We start from the raw sequence: 11330 nt of genomic DNA, 5'->3' as shown, positions 1-11330 counted from the left end.
TATGTCGCAAGGTGAGCGTAGTGGAGGCGACCGACGACGAGAGGGGGGCGAGCGAGTTGCCAGGGTTTGACCTTGCGAGGTGATGATGACATAGGTCTTGCACCATTGGTGCTGCTTGACCTCCTTCCACATGAGAGAGCTGTGGTGGCAAACGAGCATACGCAAAAGCTGGAGTGGGAGAATTTTGGGAGATCTCTCAAGATTCCCCAAATACTAGGTTGTGACCCAAAGTATTGTATGCATATGAGTATTAAGTTAGCATGCCTTATTTTAAAAGAATTATGTATTAAATGGCACAGATAAATCACATGTCAAAGGTAAATCGTAAACAAAACTCTAAGTTGAAGTGCATTAGCCAATAAATTTATCGGTAACGATCCACAAAGATTCAAGCCTTGAGTAGGTCCCCAAAACGACTTTTTGAGAAACCATTAATTAGTTTAGGGGGGGGAAAGAAAGGAAAAGGGAAGGGTGGGGGTAGGGTAGGGTAGGTGGGGGTGGGGGTTTATTTTTTTTTTTTAGTGCTTAAGGACACCTCCAAGGGTACCGTAAGCTTGTAGCCTAGTGGTTAAGGTTGAGCCTTTGTTCTCCTACGTGCTAAGATCAAATCCTACCCATTAGCATTGATTTTAAATTGTGAGTTGAATGGAGATGCTAAAGCATCTTGGGAAGATTCTATGTAATGGAAAGTAAAAGTAGAACCAATAGAGCCAATAGAATAAGCACAAATACGCACTATCACCATTGGATCTAAAAAGTTGGACAAATTATGAAATGAAGTAGATAAGCTCAGGGCAGGGTAAAACCTATGCTTATTAAACGTGACATAAGAGGCTACAATTAAATTATAGAGTTTTCATTGTATGCAACTCCTTTTGAAAACCTAAGTAAAATATGGTCAATTTGAATGTTTCTATGTAGGCTATGCTAGGTCTTTAAATAAACGTGACATAAGAGACTACAATTAAATTTTAGAGTTTTAGTTGTAGGCAACCATCATGACTAAGTAACACACAAAATTGAACGCGCGGTGGTGAGGGGATCCATGGTTGCGAAGTCCACACACGAGATTTTATGCAATCGTAATCGTAGCAGTCCTATCAAAAACTAAACTCAACCACAAATTGGACCGCTTAAACCCGTGCAGTGCACTACGAGTTCTAGGTTATGCCATTTGGTTTTACCAGTGCTCTTACCACTTTCATGACGCTCATGGATAGTGTGCTACGACCTTATTTGGGTAAGTTTCTCATTGTTTTTCTCTATGACATTCTCATTTATAGTACTACTGTGGAAGAGCATTTAGAGCATCTTTGTTTAGTATTTCAACTATTACGAGAGCATCATCTCTATGCTAAGGAGAGTAAATGTGACTTTTTGGAGACAAAAATTCAATATCTTTGCCATATTATTTCTGCTACCGGAATACAAATGGATACATGCAAAGTGGACTCTATCCTTAAGTGGCCACATCCTAAGAATTTAGAAGAACTCTAAGTATTTCTTGGTGTTGCCGGTTTTTATAGCGAAATTTGAAAACGCAAGGCAAATCCTTCACTTGGACAAATTATGAAATGAAGTAGATAAGCTCCAAGGGCAAGGCAAAACATATGCTTATTAAACATGACATAAGCGACTACAATTAAATTTTAGAGTTTCCGTTGTAAGCAACTCCATTTGAAAACCTAATAGTAAAGGAAATACATTACTAGCAATTCTTTATGTAAAAAGTCCATTAATCGTGAGGTCATAACATTACTCACCCTCTCCCCTTACATGAAATTAGACAAAGTTTACATCCAAGGACCCAGAGAAGGGCGCGGAAAGGTGAGTGTGACAATAGCAGAACCACCATTTCATGAAGCTCCTAATATAAATTCCAAAGCGGCTCTAAAACATAACAAAATGTAGTATGGAACATGTCCATTGCAGCTAATTACTAAAGTGACACTTCATCACAATAATAATATGGAAAAGATGGGAAAATTACTCACACCATGAAAAGAACCAAAGATGTAGAGAATCCACGTCTCATTCAAATTTAAAAACCTCGAGGCATGGCAGATGCTTCAAATTTAAAAACCTCAAGGCCGTGCAACTTTTCACGTGTAGCGTCCTCAAGGATGTGATCAGGGCTGCCACGGCGGACACGTCTGTCAAGGCAGTGCAATCCCGAATGTCAAGCTCCTGCAAGGATGTCAGCGCTGCCACGGCGGACACGTCTGTCAATGCAGTGCAACACCAAATGTCAAGCTCCTGCAAGGATGCAAGCGCTGCCATACACCTGCTAGTTAGCAACTCTTGCAGCAAATCGCAGCTGCTCAAACGGAGAGAATGCAAGGATGGAGGGAATATTGGGCAATCGCCGAGGCTGGTCGAAGTTATAATATAATTATAAGCTTCTGATGATGATGATGTACTATCCACAGCTAAATTCTGGTAGGTTCATTACTTTATTCATATGAATCTATGAAGATTCCTCTACTAGCAGCGAGACATACTACTACAAATAATCCTATAGAAGGACCACCAGTTAAAATGTTAACTCCGTTTCGATACAGGCGACGGACTCCAACTCGCGCCTGATGACCGCAGAGGCATTTGACCTAAGCCAGATCGCCTCTAGCAGCTGGATGCTGTGGCATTAGTTTTGCCAATATAATTTTTTTCATAAGCCTGCAACGACGCGAGAGAAAGGCTGCGACGTGTATGCTTCTCTGCCAAGGCACCACTACCTGCTCTGCGCCACCTGGACTGCCCCCCGCCGCCCGTTTTCTGCACGCTGGTCTGCATCTCTCATGTCGATCCTAGCATCGCAAGTGTCACCTTGCTCGCATGATGCACCCTTCATTTTTGTTTTCTCACACTGCCAATGCAGAATCGATATTGTTGATTCTCCACTTTCTTTCTTTTTTTGAAATCGTTGGCACATACTATCCACAGCTAAATACTCTACGTCAGGATCGCCATCTGCGCTCGATCCATTCCCTAAAAAATTGCCCCTGTACCCCTTTCAGCGACAGGCTGGACAAGCCGCGGAGGTCATGCATACCCAGAATTCTTACCTGCACACGTCAAACACAATCATCTTCATAAAGAACCTGTTTCTTCACTATCACTATCACTATAATATAAAGGTCGAGCACTAGCTATATGTTTTACCAGCGTGGGACACTTGGAGATGCGGATATTGCGGAGGCTCCTGTGCCCTGCTCCAAGACCGCTGATCTCTTCCAAATTGCGACAATCTTGGACATTCAAGTATCTGAGGTTGACCAGAGAATCTGGGGCCAACGTAAGCTTCTGCAGGGACTCAAAAGACGCCAACTGCAGTTCTTGCAAACTCGGTAGACCGCTTACATCTAACCAGTAAATATGCCACCTGCAGCCTTTTACGTCGAGAGACCGTAGGTTGACAAACGGATTCATTAGATTAACACTGCTCCCACAATTAGGCTGTGTAATATAGTCATTATCACACAAGACTACTGCACCCCGAAGCAGCGAAGGAACACTGGTGCTACTTTTACTTGATTCGGCCAGCAGACCTCCCATATGGAAGCTGAGGTGTTGGAGGTGAACGCAGGCAGCTGTCATACTGAGTCTGATCTCTCTCACAGGCATACATCCATCCATCCTCAGCACCCTCAAATTCGCCGAATTACTTAGATCTAGATTAATGATCTCCAGTTCATCACACAAAACCAAATCAAGCTCCTGCAAACCTGTGAGAGAACACATGCTCCCCTCCATGCTCCTCAGCTTGCTGCAATACGACAAATCTAGGGTCCTTAAGCTACCTAGCTTGATCAGGTCTGGGAACCTCTCCAGCTTCCTGCATGACCTCAATTTCAATCTTTTCAAGATGGGGAATGTGTCGGACAACAATATTATAAGCCCAGCTGCCACTTCCACCAGATGCTCATTATCATCAATTTTGAGGACCTGCAGCTTTGGTAAGCAATCGCCGACTTTCACAAGGCTCCTACTCCACTTGTGGACATCTGTAGCTGCACCCACAACTGCATGCACTTCCAGATTCCAGCATCCTATAAAATGCAGCCCAGATGTCTGAGATCAAGATGTCTGAGATCCAGCCGCATGAGGTTTGGGACGCCCTCTGAGCCATTGATCTCTCTGATCTCGTCGATGTGCGAAAGACTCAACGCACGAAGAGCCTCCATACATCCCCCTCCAAAGTTAAGGCTCCTGATCGAGTTCAACTGCTAAGAGTAGAATGCACTGCAAACGGCCGTCTCCGCGACTCGTAATACTTGAATTTGAACTTGAACTGGAGTACGGAAGCAAGTTCCCAAAGTACCTAACCAATTAGATCCAAAAGCTTTTCTGCTCCCAAATAAAGTGCTCAGTGTGCTCACTTCTATATCCCTTCCAGTGACATTCTTCTTGGAGGCCAATTCAAAGGATGAGAATCCTGACAAATTATCACTTGCAACTACATGGTTTGCCAAAGCATTGACCTCTGGAATGGACTTTAATCTTCGCATGGCTACATCCCTGAGCAAGTCATGAATCACAAGGCGATCTAACTTCAATGAGTCAGTTGCATCTAATCCGACCTCCACAAGACCATGATACTCCAGTTCAAGTACCTGAACACATTGTCAAACCACACAGTAATCTATGAGTACTACCTCATTCATTTCTCCAGTAACATGAAACTGTGCACAACAAGACCTTGTTAGCTATAAAAATGCGCCAGTCTCCAGTACATTAAACATCGCATCCTCTGTGCCATCGTTGCAGTGAAAGCGCAAATAGTCCAAGTGATGTCCATCCGAATACCGTTTATTCTTAAAGACATGTTCCCATGAAACCAAGTTAATAAAGAAGTCTTGAAGATGGGAAGGCAATACATCCAAGCTCTTCTCAACAGCACGCAAAACTGCAGCCTTTCCACTACTATCACCATGATTGCCTCCATTGCTTACCATACTAGAAATGGTTTCTTTCCATTTGTGACCATTGAATGAAGCCCTACCTCTTATCTCAAGCTCAGCTCCCTTGAGCTTCAAATAAAGAGGATGGCATTGCCCTTGAAAAAAGCAGGAATGAGCAAGGCTTTGCAGGTGCTCCTCGGGGATGAAACAGGAGAAACCGCAGTAGGATTTTAGCGCCTCCACAGCTTCTGCTTCCGTGAGGCTCGGAATATGCATTATCCCATATCGGCTTTGAAGCACCGATGTCAATACCTTCCTGCTTCTACTTGTCACCAGTATCTTGCTTCCTGCCATGAACTTCATCTGCACTATCCTTTTGGCATACTCCAAACCAATTTGTAGCTCGGATGACAAATCGCCCCAAACGTTGTCTATGGCAGAAATAGTTTCTCTCTCCTTAGCTCTGCCTCTAGGAGACCCATTGCCTGCAGAATCCTCTAAGCAAAAACTGATCAGAACTAATCACTGCCCAAGCCTCTCTCTCTCTCTCTCTCTCTCTCTCTCTCTCTCTCTCTCTCTCTCTCTCTCTCTCTCTCTGTGCAATTCTTCATGACTATGAAGTTTCGGTACCTCATCAAGATCAGAGACATCATGTGTGGAGGAAGCACCCACAAAAGCTCGTTGTCGAAGAATGGTCTTGATATTTTCTAGAAGACTCTGAACTTCATTGTTGTTGCTCGGAAACTCAATGTAGAAACATCTACCGCAAAATTCGTCACTCAAAAAATTGGCCATCATCTTACAGAGTGTCGACTTTCCGGAGCCTCCAATGCCATGCACCCCCATTACTCTCACTCCATCAGCTCCCAAGCTCTCTTCCTGCTTAAAAGCTTCAGCAATCTCCTGTGCTCATTCCCAACATCATTGAGTACCGCATCGAAGGTAAAGCAGCTTTGATCCATATTCAAGAAAAACAATAGTTTCACCACTATAAGTAAAGAAGAAAGAAAGTACCTTCGCTATGCGTTGTGTCCCTTTTATGCCATCACCGAGTGAGAACTTCGTAACTGGTGGAGGGAGCGAGACGCAGATATTGGAGTCGACTGCTTGGATATAGTCATGGTCACTCTGATAACGGGTTCTCACATTGATGAAGTGCACTTCCCCACTTCTGTATTGGAGCTTCTTCAACATTTCCGACCAGGAGCTCACATCCAAGTTAATTTGAATGTCGCACCCACTAGAGGACATGAATGCCTGCAGTTCCAACATTCTGCTTTGCCATTTTGCAGCCTGTTTTGCCCAGCATTCCTCCCAGCGCAACAGATTTGCAGGAATTGCAAGATCCGAGGGTTGAAGCTCGTAGAAAAGGGGGTAGATAAGGCGGACGTCGGGGCTGCAGGGGAGGAAGAGGTGCTGGAGTTCCAGCATGGGCCAAAGGCTCGTCACATAGTCTTCCGACAGGACGATGACACCCATCTTGGAAGCCCTGCAAGCTTGGAAGATGCGGGAGGGGTAGTCGAGGCCCGGGCGCAGCGAATCGATGGGGTCTTTGTCGAAGAAGGGGCGGTGGTTGGCGTGGCGGAGGGCATGGTAGAGGTGTGTCACAAACCCAGCCTTCTGCCGACTGAGGAAAATCGAGGGCAGCTGTAGTGATTCATCATTAGCAGCAGCAGCATCCTTGATCCCAGAGCAGCTAGCTGTGCCCTGATCCATTAATAACTGGTGCAGCAGCCAGCTGAAGAAGAAGCCATGCGAAATTATGTAACCTAGAAGAGGCTTCAGAGGGACTGCAATAGATCAGACTTCAGACGGACTTCGTAGATCACCCGGTCAAGACTCTACTTGTCCTAAGAAGTACTACGCGTAGACGAGCCAGGTCAAGAGCCCTCACCACTAAATAACACATAATATTAAAGAGGGGGGGGGGGGGGGGGGGGGGGGGGGGGGGCGCGTAAGGGGATCGAGGGCAGAGAAATGCGCGCACGAAAATCGAAGAGGTTGCAGTCGTAGATGGGCATTTAAAAACTAAACCTAGCCACAGATTAAACCCGGGCAGCGCCTATGTTTTAATAATAAAACCCCAAAAACCCGGGCCATGGGTACAACATGCGCGCGGGTGGGATGGTTACCCCATGCGTCACAATCTGGGCGACGAGGCCCTGGGTTCAAATCGAGTCGTCGTCCAGGTTCCTTTTCGCGTTGACTTGCCGCGCGTCCGGGTTTAATCTGCCTCGAGCTCTCCGCATCCACTTTCGCACCGTCGATCCCCTTACCCCCCCTCTTTAATGTTATGTGTCACTTAGTGTCGTGGGTCAAGAGCCCGTTGCCAGCTGTTAAAGTACCGCTGCCAGCTGCCAAAGTGCCCTTCAAAGGTTTAATACTTTGTAAATTGTTTGCTACACATTAGTTCTTCCTCCAAAATTGCCTTATACTTCTGGCAATTTTATCTTCTTCTACATTCATTACATTGATGGTTCCTTCATTTAGTCTCCATTAAAGTGAAGACAATGGTGAGCTTGCCTCATAGCCATGATTTGTAAGTTTTTTTTTCTAGGAGCCACAACACATTTCTATAATCTAGAGAGAGAGAGAGAGAGAGAGAGAGAGAGAGAGAGAGGAGGGGGGCCAACGGAGAGTTATTTTAACTATCCAAGTGCAAAAATCACGGTTTACTCTTATACTATCCTTGGGTATGTTAAAAATTTCATCATCAATTGTATGCTCACCAATACCAATTGATTATCTCTCGACAATGAGTCCTTGCATAGCCATTTACATGGATTCTCTTTGAGACATATTATATATTCTTACGTCGTTCAATCATAAGTGTCACTTGCTCTTGACTAGCAAGGAGTCGGTCACACTAATCACACCAATTGATCACACTCCAAATTTTGGTTGCTACATAATCTCTTCTTGTTGGAAACAAAGCCTAATGTCAAACTTACAGTCCAATATGTTGTAACTGGAGCTATGAAACCATGGCGGTGCAGGGAAGAAGATGCAGCAAAAGGCGAGAGAGAGAGAGAGAGAGAGAGAGAGAGAGAGAGAGAGAGAGAGAGAGATCTCGACAGCAGTAAAAGCACGCTATTGTGTATTATTTCCTTTGTAAATATATATAGCCTTTTAGGCTAATATTGGCCATGCAAAAGAGGCATGCAATCTGGAGCTTTAACTGCTGCTATAAGAAGCATGTTCCCATGGACAATTGGGCTTGAAAACCTAACAATCCCCCCCTCAAGCCCGAACTGGACAAGCAACTCATGATACCTCGAGTTTTTGGTATACTCGTCAACCGTGAGTTTTAGGTTTTCTCACAACCAAGGATTTTTGGTTTATCCATAACCTGGTGCTAGATCAATAATTAACCCCCCCTTGAACAGATAGGGTGTAGGTCAAAACATTAGCTACCAAAAGTGGAGTTTTTGGTTCACTGCCAAACCTTGGGTTTAAGGTGTACCCAGTAACCTCATGAGAAGCGGACAAAATGGTACTTGAGAACAAAAATGATAAATTGGGAGGTCTTACCACTCATGGGTGGCAGTGTCTATAGCCCGTACAATTTATTTTGACTAAACAACATGAAAAGAGTTGACCTAATAAAGAATATATTGGAGATTCAGTGTCTCCCTCAACCACATGAATTTGAGTTTTACACTTTTGAAAACACTTATTTGACGGATGATTTGTTTTACCACAGTGAACACAAGGATTCTTCTTGAAACAGTCTTTTGTCTAATGATTGTTGCGCCCACAAATGGCACAAGTTCTAGTTCCATTGAATGGTCGAGATGAAGCTGCTGTAGCAGCACATTTGGTGACTGCATATGCACTGGAAGTATCAGAAGAACTGGTGGGTGACACGACATTCGAGACTGTATATACCCTGGGAATAATAATAGAATTGGTACTAGGTACCTTGCGTTCTTCTTCCTGTAATGAATTGATGATACCATCCAAGGAGGGCAGCGGATCTTTCTCTTTTAAAACAGTAACAATCTGATGAAATTTGTCAGTCAAACCTTTTAACAAAATGGCTATGAGATCTTCTTCTAGTACTGAAGCTTCGACATAAACAAGTTGAGTTCTGATACTCTTCAGTCTATTGGCTAAAGCTGCAATATTTTCATCTTCACGCATGCGGATGGAATATAATTCCATTTTTAAACTCATTTTTGAATGCTTAGCTTTGGCACCGAAAAGCTTCTCTAACTCTATCCAGGCAGCACTTGAAGAATTGACATCATCCAAATAATGAATAAAATCATCTTCTAAGGAGGTTAGGATAATCCCAAAAGCTTGTTCGTCTTTCCTTTGTAGCTCAGCAGATAGTGCCCTTGTAATTGCAGCAGATGTGCCGGATTCGTTGGCTGCGAGAGGCTTGACCACATTCCAAAGATTTTTCCGCATCAGATAACCTTTGACTTTAATTTGTCAAGTATGGAAACCAGATCCATCAAAAGGCCAGGGCGACCTCGATGATTCCGGGCTTGTCCCGTTTTGTGCAGGTAGACAGTGATTCCTTTCTGCTGTTAAGCGGCTGTACCCATGAGCGTGTCGAGATTTGCTTGTCGAGCGCCGAGGGCAAGGCTCTGATACTAGTTGTTGTAACTGGAGCTATGAAACCATGGCGGTGCAGGGAAGAAGATGCAGCAGAAGGCTAGAGAGACAGAGAGAGAGAGAGAGAGAGAGAGAGAGATCTAGACAACAGTAAAAGCACGCTATTGTGTATTATTTCCTTTGTAAATATATATAGCCTTTTAGGCTAATATTGGCCATGCAAAAGAGGCATGCAATCTGAAGCTTTAACTACTGCTATAAAAAGCATGTTCCCATGGACAATTGGGCTTGAAAACCTAACACAATAGATACTCACGTAAGCTCTCGAAAGAAAATTCTTGATCTAAGAGAGTGGAGGCTCTTAAGACAACATACACAAATTCCCATAGTGCACACAAAAATAGCTCACTAATTATTTCCATTGTGTGATTCTTTCTACGCTGCATGTGAAGGGCCGCTAAAAGTTTTCCCTGCATATTGAGCGGCCAAGTGCCCTTCCCTTGCGAAGGGCCACACCAAAAGTTACTCTTCATCAGAAAAGCCAAGGGCACTCTTCAATTTCTAGGCCTTGGTGGTTCTCCCCCACCCAATGTCACCCAAGTCGCACCATGCAGTCGACAGGAAAGCCTTTTTATATGTTAAGTTCGTCATGTTAGCAAGTGTAACCAATCAAGAAGAAGACAAGCAAATATGCTAGGGTTGGGCAAGATGGGAGGGTCAGATTTATCTGCAGTATCCTAGACACGATTTGGACTATGAGCTCGACATGCCCTTGCTTGTCGATAGGGCTCTGTGAGACTCCTGATTGGTAAACATCAACTCGTGCATCACCCATCCGTCCACCCATTAGTGGGTCACTCGGCACCCCTTACCCTCCCACAATCCGGCTTATACCTCTCGGTGCAATAGAGGAAAAAAAAAAGTAGCACGCAATAAGCTTGTAGCAATCCGCTTTTGCCCACCACCCGAATGGCTAAGGAAAATCTAGGGTAGTTGCAGTGCATGATTGATCATTAGCTATAGTAGCAGATCCTTCCCCCTAGATGTGGCCTGATCCATTATGTAAATAAAAACCAGCTCTGCATACGCTAATTCTTTGTCTAGCCTCGGTTGTAGTTGAGATGGTTGAGGTTCGCTTCCCTTGGGCTTCGGGGTGTCCCTTTACGTTAAACTAGGATCTTGTCCTTTGTCTCTCTTGGTTTGCTAAAAAAATGCTCTAGAGGGGTGAGCATCTTGGTGTCCATCACTTGGGTGTGCCTTCTAAAAGTGTCTGATTGTGTTGATTAACTTCCTATGGAATTGGAGGCTTGCAGATTCCTCGATAACACAAAGGTACTCTCCAAGCTCCTTGCATAGTTATTTTGTGGTCTATACATTGGCTTACGTAGTAGCAGCCTTGACTGCCACTAGAGGGGTCTTAACTGTATCTATCATGATTGAGCCGCTCTTTTCTACTTGAGACTTATCATTGTGGGGCTCATGTGTTAGTGGTGTTTGTTCACGTTCAGTGCTCTCAAAGTTTGTATCTTGGTGTGCGGCCAGTGTCTGCACATGGTCTTTTCTTGTCCTTCGTCATCTTTTTTGGTATGACTTAGAGAAGCTTAGAGGTGGAAATATTGTCTAGAGGGTTCTTCCTAGCTTGTTCTCTCATCACAGCTTTCTTAGAGACTGCACCTTCAGCTCTTGAAGTGGGTGGGAATGATATAATCTCTACTAAGTTTGGACTTGTCGTTGGGGGATTTTTAGTTTGGGTTGCTAGTGGTGCATATGGAAAAATCCCTATTTTAAGCTTTCTATATAGCATCAAGACAATATATGGGAGCTCTAGGCCAAACCAGGCCTAACCTATCATGTGGGAAGTCTTTA

The 11330-nt window shown here is 44.2% G+C and overlaps 1 protein-coding gene and 1 pseudogene across 2 annotated transcripts; both read right to left on the bottom strand.

The window, feature by feature from the left end:
• Window positions 1-1693: 1693 nt before the first annotated feature.
• On the bottom strand, window positions 1694-5264 carry LOC147425321 (disease resistance-like protein DSC1; annotated as a pseudogene). Its single transcript, XR_015186382.1, has 5 exons — window positions 4734-5264; window positions 3163-4613; window positions 3009-3065; window positions 2736-2866; window positions 1694-2284 (listed from the first exon to the last, which is right to left on the bottom strand). The product of XR_015186382.1 is annotated as a disease resistance-like protein DSC1 (transcript).
• Window positions 5250-6761, bottom strand: LOC147425320 (disease resistance protein RPV1-like). The gene is made up of 3 exons (XM_086499673.1): window positions 5916-6761; window positions 5532-5804; window positions 5250-5386 (listed from the first exon to the last, which is right to left on the bottom strand). Exons 1-3 carry the CDS (start codon window positions 6615-6617, stop codon window positions 5333-5335), a joined length of 1029 nt encoding a protein of 342 aa, XP_086355799.1. The 5' UTR covers window positions 6618-6761; the 3' UTR covers window positions 5250-5332.
• Between the last annotated feature and the right edge of the window lie 4569 nt (window positions 6762-11330).

The sequence above is a fragment of the Adiantum capillus-veneris genome, chromosome 25 (genome assembly GCF_014529385.1).
Source record: "Adiantum capillus-veneris isolate H3 chromosome 25, ASM1452938v2, whole genome shotgun sequence".
Classification (NCBI taxonomy): Eukaryota; Viridiplantae; Streptophyta; class Polypodiopsida; order Polypodiales; family Pteridaceae; genus Adiantum; species Adiantum capillus-veneris.
Note: the sequence above shows the minus strand (reverse complement) of the source record. Positions and strands in the feature narration are given on the sequence as shown.